Raw genomic sequence first — 23560 nt, forward strand, 5'->3', positions numbered from 1 at the left:
GAAAAAGGAAAAAAGTAAATATACATACAAGTAACATTTAGAATATGTTTGTTTCTTAGCTTTTCGTATATGGATGTGACAAAGTAAATTTTATAAACACATCCAACACTTGCTATTGACTAGAATTTATTAACATTATTTCTATCTCTGCCAGTTTCTTTCATTATTCCCCAAAACTTGTCATGATCTACCTTTAAAAAATACTTTATGAGCTTGTCAAAGGTAGCCAAACCTTTTCACAATGAATCATCACTGCCGTTTTGAAAATATCAGGAGCCCTCAAATTAATGATGTTATTGTTTAAAGTTATGATTTTTAACTTTGATTTTTTAAAACCATGTTTCCATATCTTTTGCCTAATTTCTTTTAGAGCCAAGACATATAGTAATTTATATGGCTCATTCCTACAGACAAGACTTTCAAGCTATTTACTTATTCAAAAACAACTGTGCAAGATTAACTGTATTTTGATGGTACTTCAGCATTTCTGTAATACCCTTTCTTCAGTGTTTCATTGTATCTTATGAATCCTGACTAAAATAGAAAGTTATATTAAATTGTCAATTAAGTAATATCTGAGAAACCAGAACTACATTCACTTTTGGAATTTATGGGGACTAATTCTCTGTTAACTGTTTAGTTAAGGGCTATCTTGGTATATAAGGGCACTAACTTGCAAATCTGAGTCACCACCATCACTGAATGTTGGGATAATTCTCAATAACCCCTCAGCAGGCTCCCAAATTGCTTATTTAAATACCACGATTAGGAGGCAAGAGCTATTCAAATTAAGGACAGAGAAGTAAAAGATGCATTGCTTATTAGGCAGGGAAGAAAGGAAGTAATTATCTCTATGGCACTGGTATCTGAGGTTTTTTATTATTTCTATTAGTAGTTCATTTAAAAAGCAAGTGTTTTCATGTATCTGTATGACACGCAAAAGTGAAAGATGCATAGAAATGAACAAATACTAGAGTAATATTTGGTCATCATGCAGCATGAGAAAATGAATTTTCTATATTGTACTTCTCAAATTTAAATGTCCATCTGTACAAATTATCTGGGGACCTTGTTAAATTAAGATGCTGATCAGTAGGTCTAGTCAAGTTCTCAGGGATGCCAATGCTACTCATCTTCAGACTATATAGTAGCAAGACTGCTGTATCTTGTTGAGGAACAGGATAGCGATTAGTATTACCTGCAACAATTTCTCATTTGTGGTTTTCATTTCTATGTACTTGACTTGTTTTTCAGGAGACATGTTTCTGATAATGCCATCTGCTGCTTGTTTTTCCTGTTCAACTTCTTCTTCTACACTTCTAATTTGTTTTTCCTTCCTGAAATCAAAAGTATTCAACATTCCTCTTAATACATTGAGGGGAATAACATCAATTAATTTTACTCAGGTCACAGTCTCAGCTAAATAGGGTAAAGTTATTTAACAGAGCTTGTAAATTCTTATAGACGTATAAAAAATTCTATTTGGAGAACAAAGTGGTAGATGCTAGAGGGAAGAGCATGGGGCATGGGCAAAAATGGGTGAAGGGGAGTAGGAGGTATAGGCTTCTAATTATGGAATGAAGAAGTCACAGGGATGAAAAGTACAGCATAGGTAATATAGTTAACGGTATTATAATAGTGCTGTATGATGATGGTAACTTGTGGTGAGCACTGCATAACATATAGAACTGTTGAATCACTTACGTTGTACACCTGAAATTTAAATTAACATTATGTGTCAACTATACCTCAAATAAAAATTAATAAGAAAATCCCTTATACTTCCAAAAAAAGAACTGTCCACATCAACAGAGACTTATTTTACATCTTTCTCTTCTCAGTTCCCAAATCCTTCTATTTCCCTACTATTCATTTTACTTTCTTGTAAGAAAACTCAAAGATTATCACAGAAAATCTTTAAAGCCTTGTACACATGAGGTGGTAGAGGAGGTATTTACACTTTGTCATACCCACAAGACAAAACAATTTTAGAACAGTGGTTTTCAAACATCTTGTAGCTATGGAATTCTTTAACCAAATGAAATCTTGTATTGTAGTTCACCATGTAAATGATATAAAGTAACACAGCTCTGACTGATCTAAGAGTAGTGCAATTTGATTTAAAAAAACATAACTTCAGATTAATAATATATCTTGCTTACCTACTTTAATTAAAATTGGTATTCCAAAAGTTATCAACTATATTTTAGTGGTGCAAAATAATAAGTCAGTGTCTCTGAAAATGTAACAGGAATATCACAAGTGAAATCATATAAGAGTAATAGTCACTAAATTAATTACAAATAATAACCATCTTTATCATATAATCACAAGAAATACCAGTGATAAGCCACTTATTACCTAAGCACAGTCAGTTATCAATAGGATAGAATTTTTCTCTAGAATTCTGAAAAAATTCTCTAGAATTTTGAAAAAAAGGAAAAGATGCTAGTTATCACATAAATACTTCAAGATTTACATATAAAAAGACTACTTGAAGATAAATGTTTATTCTCAATATCAAAATTTTGAGTTTCAAAATAGGAATATTCTACTTAATCTTCCACATGTAGTTATCAACTACTACAGTTTTCACAATCACTCTCTAAGCCCTACAAGTTCATGTATTCCCCACATACTTTTTACACTGCCAGAATAAAGTAATCTACATTCAGAAATTTTTCTACAAACATCTCTTAATAACTCAATAAAAGATGTACAAAATCAAACAAACAACATGAAATTTCTATTTATTTTTGTCTATTGGACAAGGAGTAATATCTTCACTTTGAACTTAAATTATTATCATTTAACAAATGTGTTTGCTGCTGGATTTATATGGGTTTATGGGCTTAGAACTTTCAAGTAGGAAAGGTCATCAATTTCAATCTCTTTGTTTCATAAATTAAGGATATTGAGGCTCAAGGGAGTTAATCTTTTGGAACTAACTCGTTCTGATTTCCATGATTATTTACTATCAACAATGAATCTTAACCATGTTTTTGCCTGATACACCTGTTTACTGTAGTTACACAGGAGCTAGTGTTGTACCGTATTCCATTTTACAGAAGGGAAGCTGCAGCACAAGGAAGGTAACTCATTTTTTGAAGGCCACAATATGGCCAGCATTAGGTCTTTTGATCCTTTGAGCACTTTGCTCCTATTACAACTCGGCAATAAAACCACCAATGACAGGTCATAAAAATGAATAAACAAAGTTGAAATGGGAATACAAAACTCAGTATCTTTTCAACTTGAATCTTTTTAAACACGAAATACCTTTAGGACTAACCTTAAATCACGTTAACCATGTATTTTTCCAAGTACGCATTTTCAATATTATATACTTTAACTTGCAAAGTAAATTTGCTAATATTTACATTTTTCAAGAGTAATTAAGAAACACAAATGTTAAGCAAAGCACTTTACTTGTTATGCCAAAAAAGTCAAAGATGACTAAGAAATTACTCTTCTAGTCAATCTTTTGCTAAGGAAGTCTAGCTTTTTTTTTACATCACGTGTTCATTGGGTACAAAGGTTAAAGCATAGTGAAATGCAACCATATGACATACTTTTTTTTAATGGTGCAGAAGAAACAGAATAGATTCCTTAGCACACAAGTCTCAGAGAAAAGAAACAGGTAAAGGTAAGATTCCATATATTTACAGGTTTGATGGTTGCTGGTGAGTTTTAAAAAAACAAACCATATTTAGGCTTATTAATCTATAAAAATCTTTAATATGTGGCGTAAGAGCAAAAAATATAATTATATCTTCATATGATCTACCTTAGAAATATAAACATGGGATGTGGCCAAAAAATCTTTTCCAAATAAATTTATAATGTAATATCATTAATTTTCTTTTGGGGGAAAAAAGGTTTCATCTAATCAAATTTATAAGATCTTTTTATTCTGAAATGTGCTAATCACAGAGCATTCTGAAAGTGACATTAACGTAAAAGCAAATTTACAAGGTGAAAAAAGACGAAAATTATAAGTAACTATGTATGGAGAATGAAGAGATAGAAAGCATACACTTGATGATTGAAGATGACGGTAGGGAATGTTTGAAAAAGAGCTGATGGCTTTCATCTCCACAGTTTTAAGTCAACAGATTATATCAATAGACAATATCTAAAAATGAAAAACCATAAAATAGCAATTTAAGCATATACTTAAACATGTACATATACATAAATATATAGTCCTAACTTTCTTTCACGCACATATATTAAAATTTTAAAATATATAACCACTTCACTTGTTTCAAAGTTCATTTCAATTGATCCAGGAACTAATGAGACATTCAAAAAACACTTTCATTTGCCAGGAACTTTCCAGTTTAAGATTAGAGTGTGGGGAGGGTGATAGAATATGTACTTGTTTCACATTTCATATGTTTTAAGAAAAAATGGATTTAAAAGAAGAAAAAAGGAAATTAAAATATTCTCAATATAAAGTTCTTCTCTATTGAGACGAAAATACTCTGTTTTCTAACAGGCCTGCAATATGAAAACTACATGCATCACAACCTTGTTTTGGCCCCTCTCTATGCTATTATTATCAGACGAAAGCCAGTCTTCTAAAATAGTAAGTTTTTACAATCAAGGTGGTGAAAATATTTTCAAAGGTATACTGGGGCGCCTGGGTGGTTCAGCAGGTTAAGACCTCTGCCTTCGGCTCAGGTCATGATCCCAGGGTCCTGGGATCAAGCCCCCCATCGGGCTCTCTGCTCAGCCTTCTTCCTCCCTCTCTCTCTCTCTGCCTGCCTCTCTGCCTACTTGTGATCTCTGTCAAAAAAAAAAAAAAAGTAACTTTATGTACATTTAGTAAAATATGCCAAGGCAATTAAAGCAAAAAAAAAAAAAATACCTGAACTATCATAACTAATTGGTTAGCTATATATATTCAAAATCTGTGGTATGTGAGCTAGATTCTAATTTGACAAATGCAGTCTTCATTTTATTTAAACTAAATTCTTTAACGGCTAAAGAAGTCTGTAAATTTTCACTATAAAATCTGAGACTAGTTTCAGGATATAAATACCAGTCTTTTATGTTTTATTTATTTTTATAAGTAATCTCTGTGCCCAAAAAGGGGCTCAAACTTAGTACCCCGAGGCCAGGAGTCATACATTCTACCAACCAAGCCAGGCAGGCACCCCTAAACACCACTTTTTAAAATGTAGGGAGTTGGGGCACCTGGGTGGCTCAGTGGGTTAAGCTTCTGCCTTTGGCTCGGGTCATGGTCTCAGGGTCCTGGAATCAAGCTTCTGAGATCAAGCTCCCCATCAGGCTCCCTGCTGCCTGACTTGGCCTGCTTGTGATTTCTGTCATATAAATAAATAAAATGTTTAAAAAAAATAAAATGTAGGAAGTGTTTTTTTAAAATTACATATTTATGAAGAAAATTATTATTGTTACATTACTATTATTATGGGAAAATTATTGTTGTTGCATTACTATTATAACTATTATTATTATTATAGCATTACTATTTTCAGTAATATTCAGGAGACCATACATCCTAATAAGAATATAGTATTGCATTACTATTATTATTATAAACAAAATAAATATTTTTTTGGATTTGCAGCCACATAAGAAAAGTACTCATGTTAGCTGGCACTTAAATTCATATGGTTCAATTTCCATTATAAAATAAATATTTCCTGGGGGGCACCTGGCTGGCTCAGCAAGTAGAGCATCTGATTCTTGATCTTGGGGTCATGAATTCAAGCCCCACATTGGCTATATGGATTACTTTAAAAAAATTAATATTTCTTTTTAAATACCAAACTTTGAGCTCTTATACAGTTATATATTGAGTATTACTTCTTATTTACTGTTGGTAGCTCTGATTTCTAAAAACAAATTTTAAAATAATTTCCTCATTATAAATCATATGCAAATGAAATACTATATAAGAGAATTATTTGTCATGTATTTCCACATATGTAATGAAATTATACCCACATTTTTTCAGTAGTGAGTATGTAGTAAGAAAAGATTATCTGTAAGATCAACTAGAATCTCTTTGCTCAGGTACAGGCATCAGAATTTCCTTAATCTTCAGTATTTCATCCCAATGAAGAAATAAAAGCATTTGCTTTACTTTTTTTTTTTACACTATAACATCAAAATATTAGAGAGGAAATGTTTTTCTAAAACTATTTTCTTCCAGGGGTGTCTGGTGGCTTAGTCAGTTGAGGATCCAACTATTGATTTTAGCTCAAGTCATGAACACAGAATTGTGAGATCTTCCTCTCCCTTTACCCCTCCCCGCCTAAAAAGAAAACAAAAATATCTCCTTCCAATATCTAATTGCCTGCATATAAAAATTTGGAAAATTCTGTTAATATTTTTCCTAACTAATGCATTTGTATTTTTTCTTTTTTAGGAAGTCAAATGTAATTTCACCGAAAATAATTATTCTTTGATTCCAACAGATATCAATAAAAATGTTACTATACTTGATCTCAGTTATAACCAAATTACTTTGAATATTATAGACACTAGGGTTCTACAAACATATTTTTTACTCACTGAACTCTATCTGACTGAGAACAATGTTACTATGTTATATAATAATGGCTTTGGTAACCTCTCCAATCTAGAAATTTTAAATATCTGTAGAAACTCCATCCATGTAATTGAACAGGGTGCATTCACGGGCTTAAATAAACTAAAACAGTTGTACCTCTGCCAAAACAAAATATTTCAACTGAATCCTGATGTATTTGTACCTCTAAAAAACCTGATACTTCTGAATCTGCAAGGCAATTTCATTGGCTATTTTGATGTACCACAACTGTTTCATCTGGAATTAATAATTTTATATGGAAATCCATGGAACTGTTCTTGCAGTCTACTGAATTTGCAGAACTGGTTGAACACATCAAATGTGACACTAGGTAAGCTATCATTATTTAATCAAAACAAAACTGTGATTGATTTTTTTATTGTCCCAGGTACAGGGACAGGAAAGTCTGTCACTTCATGTTTTAAAGAAAAAGAAACTATTCCTGTTTAAGGGAAGCAGGAAGAAACAATGAAAAGTAATTGTTGAATAGATATTCTTCCTCTGCCTTTTAGGAAAAAAAAAGAAGAAAAGAAATTTAAATGATCTATATATGCAAAGATGAGACTGTAACTTCATGTATTAAGTTTATAGTTTGAATATGAATACATAAAAGTAATTTTTTTTCAGTATTTCCTTTGGTTAAGATATCTTGCCAGACAGTAGGTAAAAACAGGTGCCCTATTTCATTAACTGTAAACCTTGCTCTGCCTGAGATCAATTTTTGTCACAATCTTAATCATAACATCTTCACTAACACACACTAAACATAAACAGATACTGCATTTAAACCATATATATCATAAAATAACTTAATAAATAAGAAGGTGAATCTTTCCCTTCTTGTATTGCTAGGCAAATACAAAAGTTTCTTATAATCTGTAATAATGACAGGTAGGTATACCAAAAAATTCTAGGTAAAAATAATTATAAAATGCAAGCCATAATAATTTATTAACAATAATAATCCTATTTCCATAATAAATGTTATTCTGATTTACCAGAAAATGAGAACATCACCACATGCACCTACCCAGATATCCTGAAGTTCTACAGTATCAAAACAGTACCTTATAATGCTGAGTGCTACTCAAAATTTCCTCCACCTATAAATGAAGATCTTTATAACCACCTTCAGTCCATTAGCAACTCAACATTTAATAGCTCTTTGAACAACTTAAAAAATTCAGGTAATGTACTGGTTTTGAATATTAATATTGCTGAAGGCAGTATACTAAATAAACTGAAGTAGTTCTCATTTTTCTAAATTTTAAATTTCTAGAAACAATGTAAAAGAACAGTTTCTCATCTCAACAGAAGATTTACAAAATACTAAGTTTCCAAACTAGGTTCTGCTAGTTACCATTCAAATGCCATTATGCAATTTATTTAACTTTTGAGTCTTAGTTTTGACCAATTAAGTAAGTCATGGTTCTTAACAAGTATAAATCAATAATATTCTTTTGTGAATTGATAAACAATACCTGCAAAGACAAGTAGTTATTTTGGAATAAAGGTATTTTTTTCAGCACACTTTGAAATAAGAATCTTGTGTTTTAGTAAACTGCTTAAAGAAAATTATGTTTATTTCTAATACCAATATTATGTAGTTATTAGGATATATGATTAATGATTATTTTATTTTTGTCAATTTAACAAAATCTCTGTCTTTCTCTCTCTCTCGTTATTCCAATTAAGAACATAAACTTGGAAAAAGCTGGGCTTTTCTGGTTGGTGTGGTGATCACTGTACTGATGACTTCATTCCTCATTTTTGCTGCTATCAAATGCCCAGTATGGTATAATTTTCTGCTTAGTTACAATCATCATCGCCTGGAAGAGCATGAAGCAGAAACCTATGAAGATGGTTTTACTGGAAATTCAAGTTCTCTTTCACAGGTCCCAGATACAAACTCTGAAGAAACCATAGTAATATTTGAAAAACTACATTCATTTGTGGTAGATGATGATGGGTTTATTGAAGACAAATATATAGATACTCATGAATTACATGAAGAAAATTAATTCCCTTAAATGCTTGATTTTTTTAATAAATGTTATCGGTGTACTCACAATTTAGACATAAATGGAGATTAGGCATGTGATATACCAAACTGTGGCTAGTAGACTTTCATATTAATTGCAACACACAGGAAGATCATAAAATCATGTTTTTCTCATTGGTACTGAGCAAGTAGGTCCAAACATAGTAAATGGTATCCTCTGGTAAGCTTACAGGGACAATATTAAAATTACTATTTTCAGTAGTATTCAGGAGACCATACAACCTAATAAGGAAAAGACTTATTAAATTATTTATTAAAATGAACTGATTCTAATATTGGCCCACATATTTGATATAATATATATTAAGTTATAATAAACTTTTATTGAATAGAATCAGTAAAAAATAAAGTTTTTTTAAAGTCTGCCTCTCTCAAATAAATAAATAAAATCTCTAGAAAAAATTTCTTAAAAATTAAAGGTTTTGGATTTGTCAAAGTGAAATGCTTACAACACACCAAGATTCATTTTATACTCATAGAATGAATTCATGGAATTGGAACGTACTTTTTTAAATGCTTTCTGAATTAGCCCAATAAATTTCCTAAAAATTTAATACCAACTTAAAGCACAGGTACAATGTCCAAGCACAATTCCTAATAAGTTACTACGGACTTGAAAAAAAAAGGTACTACTGCTTTCAGTTATAAAGACCATCACCATAATGCATGATTGTCATAACTGAATAGTATGATAAATTCCAAAGTGAGTATCAGAAGTCTCCACAAATCTTGTTTTTCAAAACCTGTATTTCTGCCTCTCTTTGGAAGAGTTCTAGTCATATGAGTCTGTGCTGGGGCAGAGGAATCTTCAGTTGGTCCATGGACAAATGTTTGGGATCCTGTAGATAGAGCAATGTTTCCCAAATTGTTTTCTAAAATATTAATTTCCAGGGAAATGCTCAGAAATATTTATAGGGGAGGGGAGCCTGGGTGGCTCAGTGGTTAAAGCCTCTGCCTTCAGCTCAGGTCATGGTCTCAGGATCCTGGGATCGAGTCCGCATTGGGCTCTCTGCTCAGCAGGGAGCCTGCCTCCTCCTCCTCTCTCTCTCTCTGCCTGCCTCTGCCTACTTGATCTGTCTGTCAAAAAAAAAAAAAAAAAAAAAAAAAAAAGAAATATTTATAGGGGAAAAAAAACAGTACATGGTCAAAGTACTATGCAATTACTATAGGAAATACTGAGTTTAAACAAAGTGAAACAAGAGTCTTTACTATAGGACTTAATTCAAGACTCTAAAAAGCTGAAATGTTTTCTGCTCTTTAAGAACCAAGTATTAAGAATTTTCCAAACTTACTGGACAACAAAACCCTTTCTTTCAGGTACGTCTATAATGAGTTCATAATACAATAATGGTCCAAAAAACATAGTTTGGACAACAATGACCTTGAGACTGTTAAAAAGTCTAAAGCGAATTATTTACTAATTTCCTTATAACCAATTGGCTGTAATCATAATTTTAACAATGCAAATAGAGGTGGTTAAGAATTGTAATAAAAATCCACCATTTTTACCTTCCATAGGGGTGAAAAATTAAGTGCATGTATAACTGTTAGAGAAAAGAATATCTCTAAAACACTATAATAAAATATTATTATTTTATTATATATATTAATATCATATATAATAATATTATATAATATTATAAGCCTATTATTATATTATAAAAGCCTAAAACAGTCTTAAATTTATAATCTGTGAGTTATCTTTCTGAATGAAATATATATAAAACATATACATATAGTATTTATAAATCTGACCCGAGCATCATATAACTGCAGATAAGTGATGAAATAAATGAGGACCTTAACGTTCTAAACTCTGTTAGGTGTTCAACGGACTAGAGTTCCTTATTTACTTTTTAGGTAACTAAAGGAGTTATTTTATTGTATTGTAAATGATAAATATTTCCTAAATTAAAACCAGAAACCAGAACAGTAAAAAAGAAGTTTCCAAGTAAGAGCTTGGTCACCATGCATATGTAATTTTCTTCGTAAGTGGGAAGAGACTTCTGGTATTTACAATTTTTCAGGCAGCAGTTTATAGCAGTATTAAATGACAGATAAGGGAAAAAGAGGTTCCTTTGTTTTTAATCAACAAAAAAATTATATTAATCTTTCAAATGTTTTACCATTACATGTTAACATCTTATTCTTCATCAAATATTTATGTTATATGCATAAGTAACAGGACAGTGTATTTGGTGTCACAGAATTTAAGTAATTTTGATTAATTATTACCCTTGTTCTCAAAGAGATTAAGACTGATAAAATTCTGAGACTAAATATGTATGGGGTGGGAGTATATAAAATTCTATTTGCATAGAATCAGATAGTATTTAATTATGGCCAAAATTCAATGAAGAATAATTATGTTAACTACTGTAATTATCTGAATATTTGTGTCCCTCCAAAATGTGTGTTGCAATCCCAGCCCCCAAAGGTAATGGCATTATAAGGTACAATCTTTGGGAAGTGATTAGGTAATTAGAGTGGAGCCCTCACAAACAGGATTGGTGCCCTTATAAAAGAGATCCCACAGGCTTGCCTGGGTGGCCCAGTCATAAGTGTCTGCCTCCGCCTCACATCATGATCCCAGGGTCCTGGGATCCAGCTCTGTCTCAGGCTCCCTGCTCAACAGGAAGCCTGATTCTCCCTCTCCCACTTCCCCTGCTTGTGTTCCTTCTCACTCTCTGTCAAATAAATTTTAAAAAAAGAAAAAGAAAAAAAAGATGTCACAGACCCCCTTCTACCATAGCAGTATATAGCAAGATATCTGGTATGAACAGGAAGAGGGATCTCACCAGAACAGGACCAAATTGCTGCCTTGAGCCCAGACTGCCCAGCCTCTAGAACTGTAAGCAATAAATTCCTGTTGCTTATAAGTTACCTAGTTTAGGGTATATTGTTATAGCAGCCCAAATGGACTAAAACAAGTTATCACATCTACCTATTACCTTTGCAGGCTTTTATCACTGCCACACTTCCACTTATTACCAAAGTCAAAATTATTTGCTATTGGATCTTTAATGATGTTATATAAAAAGATGCATACACATATATGCATTAATATAACTTAATTAGAAGTTAAAAACTGAATAATGAAATAATGTAAATAGCTCACTATTGTTTTATTAGACTGGACCTTGAATCTCATAATTCAAACAAGTTAAAAAGCCCAGGATAAAGCTGTAAATGGTAGAGATGAAGATGTTCTTACCCATCTTAGGTTCTGAACCTACTTGAAATAGGAATTTTATTTATCTAGTCTATGTATTAATTTTATTTACCCAGATTTAGGTACTTAACGATAAATGATAGTAATTTTATTTATCCAGGATTTGGGTGCTTAATGGTAAATGAAAACAACAGATGTGTAAACAATAGAATTTGTACTGCAAATATTCAACTTTTTAAAATAAAATACAAGGGAAGGGGCACCTCAGTGACTTGGTTGAGCTCTTGCTCTCAGCTCAAGGTTTGATCTCACAGTTAGGAGTTTGGGCCTGCACTGGGCTCCACACTGGGTGTGGAGCTTACTTAAGAAAAGAAAAATGCAAGAAAAAAAAAGCAAGAGAATTTATAAGGAAATAAATGACTTCAACACTAAACTGTCTAATTTAGCTCCTTAGAAGTGTTTGATTTCTAAATGGATTGTACTTACGCTTGTCTTTCAGTAAATATGATATCCATACTTTGTGTTTCTCGATCATTTTGAGCTTTAAGCTGAATGAAGAGTTAATGGAGAAGTTAGTGATAAAAAATTACTATTAAACTGAACTACTTCTTTAAAAGTTATTCTGGCCATGAACTAATTGAGAGATTATTATAATAATCCCAATGCCACATGCAAAGTTAAAAAAAAACAAAACAGTACTTATTTAATTAACAAACTATAACCCCCAAAAAAGGAAGTCTTTTTCACAGGCACTGTAATCTCACACCAAAAATATTACGAATATCACTATTCTTTAGTGACCTATCAAATAATCCAATGTAAACTTCATTTATGTAAATAGAATTTCTGAAATTTTTGGATGTTCAATAGTTGATTAGTAGTATGTTGATTTTAGGCCAAACAAATGCAAGTTTCATCCTTAAACAGAATTTTACCTGAGTACTACTAATTGACTCTACCTGTGCATACTCAACTTAGAATTTAGTTCTATCAGAAACAACTGACAGAACACATAAAGAAGTTTCCACATTTTACATGTGGCATTAAAAATATATTTTTTAATTGGGAATTCTGCTGAGTTCCTAAGACTAATTTCACCAAATTATGTTTTTAGAATCCCAATTTAGAAAGAAAAGTCATTGTATAAATTCTATACTTTCACAGAATAGTCTGACTGTAAGTTTTAACCTAAATCATAAGCTATATAAAAATTGTATAAATTATAAATTATATAAACTACAGGCTCTATTTGTTATTTTCTTCCAAACGTTTGAATCAAAACAAGTTAGCTACTAATATTTTGTTTTCTACCAAAGAATCTAAGAACACTGAACACAAGTTCTCGTTTATCAATCAAAAAGTATTATATCTGGCATCATATGGTAACTATTTACTTTTCTTTCTTATACAACTTTGTAAAGATGACATTGCATTTTCAGTGAGTACTCAGTTCCATTTGTACAAATATTAAACCAAAAGTATACCAAACTAATTTATATACAAGGAAATATAGATGAGACTCCCTAATACTGTATGTGAGACCAGTTCAACCCAGCCTTGTACAAAGAAACTAAAGCATATATTAGGGAGATCTGATCAAGAGGAAGAGATTTAAAAAGCAACTGAAGGGATGCCTTGCTGGCTCAGTATAGCATGCAACTCTTAATCTTGGGTTTGTGAGTTCAAGCCCCATGTTGGGTGTAGAGGTTACTTAAAAATAAAATCTTTAATTAAAAAAAAAGAAAGCAACTGAGGAACCTCAACTGTAATAATGGAATTTAGGATCAGAATAATACCTAACTGTAAGGTGTGTAATTTCTAGATATATGCTTTGTATTGGAAGATTTGATCTATGTAAGTCTATTGCTTATACTTATAAATCTTCTTACCATGTTGTAATCATTCATTACTTCTTCCATTTCGGTATTGGTATTAAGTTTATCTACCAACTAAAAACAAAGATACAAAAAAAAACCACTTTAGTCTTTATAAATTTTCTCTATAATTCATAAATTGGTATTCAATCTTACAAACAATGTATAGTCATTTTAAGTGTTAATATTTCCAAGTATTGTATCTTCTAAGATAAAAACAAATATTGAGCTATCTAAGTATACACTAAGCATTTGGCCAATAAATAAGTTACATTTTTAGGGTGGCAAAGTGAGCAGTAATAAACTACTCTCCCAAAGACCATACATTGAAGAGCTTTGCCTGCTTTGAAAAGATGTCTGACCTTAAAAGAAGTGTCTGAAGAAGACAAAAGTTTGGGAAACCTATGTCTGTCTGTCTCTTTTCCCCAGAAGAGAGGGTATTAACAGATTTATAAATTTATATCAGTGAAAATGCAAAATTTTCTTGGTCTTCTAAAAAATAAAAAATAAATAAAACCCAACACAGTAAGTAAGGCACCATCAGAACACCAGTAAGATTATTTCGAAAAATCTGGCAATGACAGAAATAGCTAACATATTTAACCTTGTGCCAAACATTATTCTGGGCCTGTTGAATGTATTACACATTTCACTTACTTTTAACAATTACTCCACAAAGAAGACACTACCCACGTTTTGCAGATAAAGAAATTCATCAAGTTGTGGAGCCAGAAACTGAACAGGAAGGCTACTAAAAGCTAACTATTTGGATATAACTGTTTCTAAAAGACTAAACTTTACTAACATACTATGTGTTAGTATATGCAATATTTCACTTCTGATATGAATAAGTGCTACTAAGACCTAACATTTGAAATCTTACTATACGTTAGGTATTGGCTAAATGTTTTCCCTCCATTAGGTATTAGTTCATTATCCTACAAACAACATGTTTTACACATTATTAATATTATTATATTAAGTAATTTACCTGATACATACAACTAAAAATGGCTTTTAACTAATGTATTTCATATTTTATAAAAAACTTCCTCATATTTAGAACAGAACATTTACTAAAAAAAAATGCACTAAATACTAGGCTCTACAAAATGTTCATTATGGATTTTATATAGTCCAACATATCTGAGAATTACAATATTCCATAAACAGCAAAATGTATGAGTACAATATAACAATATCAAGTAGATATAGCATAATTTACCTAGCCATTATGTTAGAATGTTTATTTTATATAACACTATTTTTTAATAGAAGTGAGATAAAAGTTACCCTATTTAAGTCCAAATGCCATTGCTGTCTAGAGGATCTACAGAGTTAGAAGGAAATTCTGACCCTAGATATTTTCATGAGGCTAAGATCACCCCAAAGACTGGGGCAATTATGAAGAAGGCCAAAGAGACTACTTCTTCAGGAAGTCCACACTGGGAAAAATACTTGGTGGAATCATATTTATATTACATACTCTATTTTGGCAGAAGGTAACCCCTGTATTTTGAATGGAACATAAGGATGGAGGTAATCTGTGTACTAAGTAGTTGAGTTTTTTAAAATTCATGATAACCACTCTCCATAGAAAAGCAAAGTGTTTTTTCAAAGAAATAAACTTCAGTACACAAAAAATTTTAGCTACTTTTAAAATTAATATTTTAATATTGTTAGGGAAAAAATACAGGTGTGTGCAGTACTTATAAGAAAATACATTTTTTTAAGACTGGAAGAATAGGGGTTAAGATGGTGAAGCAGTAGAAGGTCCCTATGCTTGCCTCATCCCTTGAACACACCTAGATAAATATGAAATCATTCTGAACACCCAAGAAATCGATCTGAGGACTGAGAGAAAAAAAACTGCTATGAGGGAAAACAACTAGGGGAGAGAAGAAACCACACTCTGGAGGCAGGGCTCGTGGAGACATGATTTGTAGGGGAAGAGATTCATGGGTACTGTGGAGAGGAGGGGGCCCAGATCGTGGAAACAGGGGCATGGGGAAAAGGGAGAGACTGAGAGACAAAGAGAGAGAAAGGAGAGAGAGGGAGCAGCAAACAGAGGATCACATAACAAAAAGATTTCCCAAAACCACTGACCAGGAAAATGAGAGGGGCTGATTATCATGAGTTTTTATAATCAGCAGAGTTCAAAGACTGGAGTTTTAGAAGTCTGCACATGGTTGGTATGGAGCCTGGTAGGTGCTGTGGTACTCCTGTGGAGAAGGAGGGGAGAGGCCTGGGAGCAGACAGTGCAATCCAAGGATCCCGAGACGCACTAGGAGAGACATTTCCCCCTCCTTGACTGCACTTGGGAGAGATGGCATTGCCTCTCTGGGACAAAAGAGCTAGTGAGCACCAACTCCTTTCCCTGCACCTCAGCAGAGGCAGAGACACTTGATGAGGGTGGCTAACTTAGACACCTGCTCTTCACAGTGTTTAACTACAAACTCCACACCCTGTGTTTTAGTGCAACTGCCCTTTTGGGACAAACCAGCAACAGTACAAGCACGGGCAAAAAGACCAGAACAGGTCCACTCACACCAGGTCCCTACAGTTGAAAGTTTTTAAAATTGGGCAGCCTGCCTGGGATAGAACATAAGAGTACTGCACTGCGAGGAGGCGGCAGCTTGGACAGACAGGGTGATAGCACGGATCTGAGGGATGCATGGGACACACAAGGGGAGAATGTTCTTCTGTGAGGGCTTCCTGGACAGCACAGGGGTGAACTCCCCTCTCCGTGAATGAGGGAGAGGGCTGGTGCCATTTTTCTCCCCTACCCATCAGCACGGATTGACTTCAGTGAGCAGCACAGGGCCAACAGTGGAGGTCTGAGAGCCTTACATCAAGCCCCGCCCCCTGTGCTCTGCAGGTTCTTCTTTACTAGGGCAAGTGTACCTGAGAACCAGGGCATCAGCCCCCTCCCCCAAAAGACCAGCAGAACACCCCTCCCCCCCAGCACACACCTAGTCTGATGACCAAAGAGAGCCACTCTAGTGGTAACAGTATCAGGCCCATTTTAATAAGCAGACCAGAGCACACCTAGTTAAAACCTGCCGCTCTGGCCAAGGTCCAAACACTCCCCACTGCAGGGAAGAAGAAACTCTGCAGAGGACGGACCTGAAGGAAAGAGCAGCCAAAACATAACAGCAGAGTGCATGCAGCATACACCAGAAACACTTGCTTAACCACTAAGCTCTGGACAGTACATGACTCCTTCTTAATAAAGCATTACTCTCAGAAGCAGGAAACATAACAGGCTCTTCTAACACACAAAAGAAGACAAAGACCTAGAAAAAATACTGAAATGGGAGGAATTCATCCCAAAACAAAAAACAAGAAAAGGACATGGCCAGGGATCTAATCGAAACAGATATAAGTAATAAACCTGAGCCAGAATTTAAAGCAACAATCATAAGAATACTAGCTAGGTTTAAGGAAAACATTGAAGACACCAGGGAGTGCCTTACATTGATAAAAAAAGACCTAAAAAATTAGTCATGCTAAAATAAAAAATGCTAAAATTGAGATGTAAAACCGAACAGATATGATGACCACAAGGATGGAAGAAGCAGAGGAATGAAAAAGTGATAAAGAAGATAAAATTAGGGATGCCTGGGTGGCTCAGTTGAGCATCTGCCTTCAGCTCAGGTCATGATCCCAGGGTTCTGGGATCAAGACCAACATCCAGCTCCCTGCTCAGTGGGGAGCCTGCTTCTCTCTCTCCCTCTCCTGCCACTCCTCCTGCTTGTGCTCTGTCTCTCTCTTTGTCAAATAAACAAATAAATAAAATTAAAAAAAAAAAAAGAACTTATGGAAAATCAAGCTGAAAAGAAGAAGGAAAGAAAAATATTTAATCACGAATACAGACTTAGGGAACTCCACTATTCCTTAAAGCGTAATAACATTCTTTTTTTTTTTTAAGATTTTATTTATTAAAGAGTGACAGAGAGGGAGAGAAAGCATGTGCACACAAGCACAAGCAAGGGGAACAACAGGCTGAGGGAGAAGCAGGCTCCCCACTGAGGAAGGAGCCTGATTCAGGACTCCATCCCAGGACCCTGGAATCATGACCTGAGCCGAAGGCAGATGCTTAGCTGACTGAGACATGTAGGCATCCCAAGATTTTATTTATTTGTCAGAGACAGAAAAAGAATAAGCAGGGGGAGAGGCAGGCAGAGGGGGAAGGAGGCTCCCTGCTGAGCAAGAAGACTAATATGGGACTCAATCCCAGGACCCTAGGATCAGGACCCAAACTGAAGGTGGACACTTAAGCCATGGAGCCACCCAAGAGTCCCAATAACATTCTATCATAGGAGTCCCAGAAGAAGAAAAGAGGGAGAATGGGGCTGAAGGTTTATTTGAGCAAATTATAGCTGAAAACTTCCCTAATCTGGGGAACAAAATAGACATCCAATACAAGAGGCACAGAGAACTCCCACCAAAATCAACAAAAGTAGGCCAACACAAGATAATCATAGTAAAATACACCAAATACAGAGATAATGGAAAAATCCTAAAAGCAGCAAGGGAAAAGAAATCCCTAACTCATAAGGGAAGACAAATAAAGTTATCAGCAGACCTATCCAGAAAAACTTGGGAGACCAGAAGCGGGAATGGGAAAAATATGCAGCCAAGAATATTTTATGCAGCAAAGTTGTCATTCAGAGTAGAAGAAAAAATAAAGGGTTTCCAGGACAAAAAAAAACTAAAGGAGCTCATGACCACTACACCAGCTACAAAAGAAATATTAAAGGGGACTCTTTGAGTGGGGGAAAAAAGACAAAAAGTGACAAAGACTAGAAAAGACAAGAGAAAATCTTCAGAAACAACATTTAACAGGTAATAAAATGGCACTCAATTCATATATATCAATAACTGCTCTGAATGTAAATGGACTAAATGCTCCAATCAGAAGACATAGGGCATCAGAATGGAAAAACACAAGATCCATCTATATGCTGCCTATAAGAGACTCATTTTAGACCTAAAGACCCCTGCAAATTGAAAGTGAAGGGACAGAGAACAATTTACCATACAAACAGACATCAAAAAAGAACCAGAGTAGCCACACTTATACCAGACAACTAGATTTTAAATCAAAGACTATGACAAGAGATGAAGAAGGGCACTGTATCATAATTAAGGGGTTTATCCAACAAGATCATCTAACTATTGTTAATATTTATGCTTCTAACTTGGGAACACCCAAATGTATAAAACAATTAACAACAAACATAAAAAAAAACCAAAAACCTCATTGATAATAACACAATAATAGTAGGGACTTTAACACCCCACTTATAGCAATGGACAGATCATCTAAGCAGAAAACAAGGAAACAACGGCTTAAAAGACACACTGGACCAGATGGATTCAAGAGATATATTCAGAACATTCCATCCTATAGCAGCAGAATATACATTCTTTTTAGGGGCGCATGAGATATTCTCCAAAACAGATCACATACTGGGTCACAAATCAGGGCTCAACAAGTACAAAGCAACTGTTATACCATGTATATTATCTTACCACAGTGCTATAGAACTGGAAGAAGTCAATCATAAGACCATAAGAAAAAATTGGTAAATACCTAATACATGGAAGTTAAAGAACATCCTACTAAAGAATGAATGTGTTAACCAGGAAATTAAAGAAGAAATAAAAGAGAAAATACATGGAAACACATGAAAATACAATGGTCTAAAACCTTAGAGATGCAACAAAAATGGTCATAAAAGGTAAGCATATAGCAGTATAGGCTTACCTCAAAAAACAAGAAAAATTTCAAATATACAACCTAAATTCACACATAAAGTAGTTAGAAAAAGAACATCCAGTGAAGCCTAAAGCCAGCAGAAGAATGAAAAGAATAAAGATTAGAGCAGAAATAAATGATATAGGGATGTCTGGGTGGCTCAGTCGGTTAAGCATCTGACTTTTGATTTCAGCTCAAGTCTTGATCTCAGGGTCTTGAGACTAAGCCCTGAGTCGGGCTCCATACTGGGTGTGGAATCTGCTTAGGATTCTCTCTGTGCCTCTCCCTCCGGCCCTCCCTCCACTCAAGCTGTCTCTCTCTCTAAAAAAGGAAGGAAGGAAGGAAATAGAAACAAAAGGAACAGTAGAACAGATCAATGAAGCAGGTTCTTAGAAGGAATTAATAAAATTGATAACTCCCTAGCCAGACTTACCAAAAAGAAAAGGAAAAGGACCCAAATAAACAAAATCACAAATGAGACTAGATCACAACCAACACCACAGAAATACAAACAATTATAATAATATTATGAAAAATTCTACGCCAACAAATTGGGCAATCTGGAAGAAATGCATAAATTCCTTAAAACATATCAACTACCAAATCTGAAACAGGAAGAAACAGAAAATTACAACAGTTTGAAGCAGCGAAGGAAATGAAGCAGTAATCAAAACTCTCCCAACAAACAAAAGCCCAGGGCCAGATAGCTTCCCCAGGGGAATTCTACCAAAACTTTCTTTTTATTATAATTACTGGATGTTATTATATCCACTTAGTTCTTTTCTTTTTTAAAGATTGTATTCATTTATTTGCCAGAGAGACAGAGAGAGCGAGCACAAGCAGGGGGAGCTGCAGGTAGAGACAGAGAAGCAGACTACCCACTCAGAAGGGAACCTGAATCCCAGGACCCTAGGACCCGAGGACCCCAGGACCATGACCTGAGCTGAAGGCAGATGCTTGAGCCACCCAGATGCTCCTCTAGCAAACATTTAAAGAAGAGTTAATACCTATTCTTCTCAAACTATTCCCCCCAAATAGAAATGGAACGAATACTTACAAACTATGAGGCCAGAATTACCCTGATTTCAAAACCAGACAATGATTCCGCTAAAAAAGAGAACTACAGGCCAATATCCCTAATGAATGTGGATGCAAAAATTCTCAACAAAATACTAGCAAATCAAATCCAACAGAACACTGAAAGAATCATTCACCATGTGAATCCTACCATTTTTTTCCATTGGATAATGGAAAATCCCACCAAGCGGCATTTATTCCTGGGTTACCAGGGTGGTTCAATATTTGCAAATCAATCAACATGATACAGAAGGCTAGTATCCCAAAATCTATAAATAAATGAATTCAGAAAAAAAAAAAAAATCAAAAAATAAATGAATTCAGGGCGCCTGGGTGGCTCAGTCAGTTAAGCATCTGCTTTCACCTTAGGTCTTGATCCCAGGGTCCTGGGATCGAGTCCATCATCAGGCTCCCTGCTCATTGGGAAGCCTGCTTCTCTCTCACCCTCTGCCTCTGCCTGCCACTCCTCCTGCTTGTGCAATCACACTTTCTCTCTCTCTCTGTCAAATAAAGAAATAAAATCTTAAAAAAAAAAAAAAGAAAAAAGAACTTATGAATTCAACCCCCCAAAAACAAATAATTCAGTTAAGAAAAAGGCAGGAGATATGAACAGACATTTTTCTAAAGAAGAGAGATGGCTAACAGACACATGAAAACATGCTTAACATTACCTATCATCAGGGAAATACATATCAAAACTACAAAGAGATACCATCTCACACCTGTCAGAATGGCTAAAAATAACAACATAGGAAACAATAGAGGCTGGTGAGGATATGGAGAAAATGGAAGGCTCTTGCACTGTTGGTGGGAAAGCAAACTGATGTAGCCACTCTGGAAAACAGCATGGAGGTTCCGCAGAGTTAAAAATAGAACTACTCGGGGTGCCTGGGTGGCTCAGTGGGTTAAGCCTCTGCCTTTGACTCGGGTCCTGATCCCAGAGTCCTGGGATCAAGCCCCACATTGGGCTCTCTGCTCAGCAGGGAGCCTGCTTCCCCACCCTCTCTCTCTGCCTGTCTCTCTGTCTACTTGTGATCTCTGTCTGTCAAATAAATAATAAAAATTAAAAAAAAAAAAATAGAACTACTCTATGATCCAGCAATTGCACTACTAGATACTTGCCCAAAGGATACAAAAGCACTGATTTGAACGGATATATGACCCCGATTTTACGGCAGCACTATCAACAATAGCCAAATTATGGAAAGAGCACAAATGTCCAACGACTGAGGAATGGATATTGACTGATGGATAAAGATGTGATACACACACACGTGCACGTGTGCGCATGCTGAAATATTACCCAACCATAACAAAGAATGAAATCTTGCCATTTGGGCTGACGTGTATGGAGTTAGAGTGTATTATGCTATGTGAAGTAAGTCAGTTAATAAAGACAAATACCATATTGTTTCACTCATATGGGGAATTAAACAAACAAACAGGGGAAAGAAAAAGAGAGAGAGGGAAGCAAACCATAAAAGAGACTCTTTTTTTAAAAAAAAAAAAAAATATATATATATATATATATATATATATACACACGTGTATATATATATATATTTTAAGATTTTATTTATTTATTTGACAGAGAGAGATCAGAAGTAGGCAGAGAGGCAGGCAGAGAGGGGGGAGCAGGCTCCCCACTGAGCAGAGAGCCCCGTGAGGGCTTGATCCCAGGACCCCAGGATCATGACCTGAACCGAAGACAGAGGCTTTAACCCACTGAGCCACCCAGGCGCCCCCATAAAAGAGACTCTTAATGACAGAGAGAAAACTGTGGGTTGATGGAGGGAGGTGAGTGGGAATGGGCTAGATGGGTGATGGATATCAAGGAGGGCAGTTGTGATGAGCACTGGGTGTTATACATGAGTGATGAATCACTAAATTCTATTCCTGAAACTAACATTACCCTGTATGTTAACTAACTAGAATTTAAATAAAAATATGAAACATTAAAAATAAGAGACTGGCAGAATATATATCAATCTGTTAAACCAAATTATTTCTGGGTAGGGAAATGAGGAAAAAAGAAAAGTGATACTATAATCGTACACTTTCCCTGCTTTCAATCTTTTACCAGAAGCATGTATTCATATAGTATTTGGTATTTAAAATAATATATCTTTAAAGTAGCAAAAAGCAATAAAAATCTTTAAAAAAATCTCAGAAAAGAGAAAATACCATGTTGTAGTCTGCTAGTTGTCCTTGAAACTCTTTGATTTCAACAGCTAAAGTCTCAGCTCTGCAAGCATAAAACAAATATTCATAAACACATAAATAAGAGCACTACAAACATTATGTATAACTATAAATTCATTATTAAACTTCTGAAATTACATTAAATGTTGCCTATTAATAAAAAATTTCTTGTATAATTTTAACTCCAAAATTACTTACCTCTTTTCATATGACAAATATACTGAATTCTCTTGATTGTACATTTCTATCTCTTTCTGAAGTTTATTAATTTCTGTTGTAAGTTCACTTATTTTACTTCTAAATGAAAAGAAATCAGAAAGTGAACAATATTTCTAAAACAGAAAAGAGCCTTTCTAGTCAAACAAAACAAATTTCTCATAAATGTGTAACAATATAAATGGTTTTGTGAAATTTCACTAAAGAAAGAAAAACAATTTATGTGGCTTATTTAACTAAGAATGAGGCATATCCCAACTTTGACAAGAAAATGAAAGAGAGGGCGCCTGGGTGGCTCAGTTGGTTAAGCAAATGCCTTCAGCGTGGGTCATAATCCTGGAGTCCTAGGATCAAGCCCCGCATCGGGCTCCCAGCTCCATGGGGAGTTTGCTTCTCCCTCTGACCTTCTCCCCTCTCATGCTCTCTCCCACTCTCTCTCTTAAATAAATATATAAAACTTTGAAAAAAAAACAAAGAAAGAAAGAAAGAAAGAAACTGAAAGATATTCTCTAATCATTAAGATGAATTAGGACCAGAATGTAAGCCTGGTCAAACTAATAATCTTTAGACAGAAGTAGATACTTAATTGTCACCCTTACAGCTCCTGCTA

At 34.4% G+C, this 23560-nt stretch overlaps 2 protein-coding genes across 4 annotated transcripts in view; one reads left to right on the forward strand and one right to left on the reverse strand.

The window, feature by feature from the left end:
* IFT74 (intraflagellar transport 74) overlaps nt 1–23560 on the reverse strand; it is an 85868-nt gene that overhangs the window by 51052 nt on the left and 11256 nt on the right. For both annotated transcript variants that reach the window (XM_059411542.1, XM_059411543.1), the window contains exons 7-11: nt 22933–23031; nt 22717–22777; nt 13707–13766; nt 12304–12365; nt 1199–1337 (exon numbers count right to left, since the gene is read on the reverse strand). In XM_059411542.1, coding sequence (XP_059267525.1) covers nt 1199–1337; nt 12304–12365; nt 13707–13766; nt 22717–22777; nt 22933–23031 — 421 coding nt within the window. The remainder of the gene's footprint in view (nt 1–1198; nt 1338–12303; nt 12366–13706; nt 13767–22716; nt 22778–22932; nt 23032–23560) is intronic.
* LRRC19 (leucine rich repeat containing 19) lies at nt 3557–9010 on the forward strand. Of its 2 annotated transcripts, none has more exons than XM_059412276.1 (5): nt 3557–3646; nt 4502–4591; nt 6401–6914; nt 7585–7770; nt 8279–9010. In XM_059412276.1, exons 2-5 carry the CDS (start codon nt 4511–4513, stop codon nt 8602–8604), a joined length of 1107 nt encoding a protein of 368 aa, XP_059268259.1. In that variant the 5' UTR covers nt 3557–3646; nt 4502–4510; the 3' UTR covers nt 8605–9010. The 2 variants fall into 2 exon arrangements, with proteins under 2 accessions (XP_059268259.1, XP_059268260.1); XM_059412277.1 differs by having other exon boundaries at nt 3566–3640.

This window comes from Mustela nigripes, chromosome 9 (assembly GCF_022355385.1).
Source record: "Mustela nigripes isolate SB6536 chromosome 9, MUSNIG.SB6536, whole genome shotgun sequence".
Taxonomy (NCBI): domain Eukaryota; kingdom Metazoa; phylum Chordata; class Mammalia; order Carnivora; family Mustelidae; genus Mustela; species Mustela nigripes.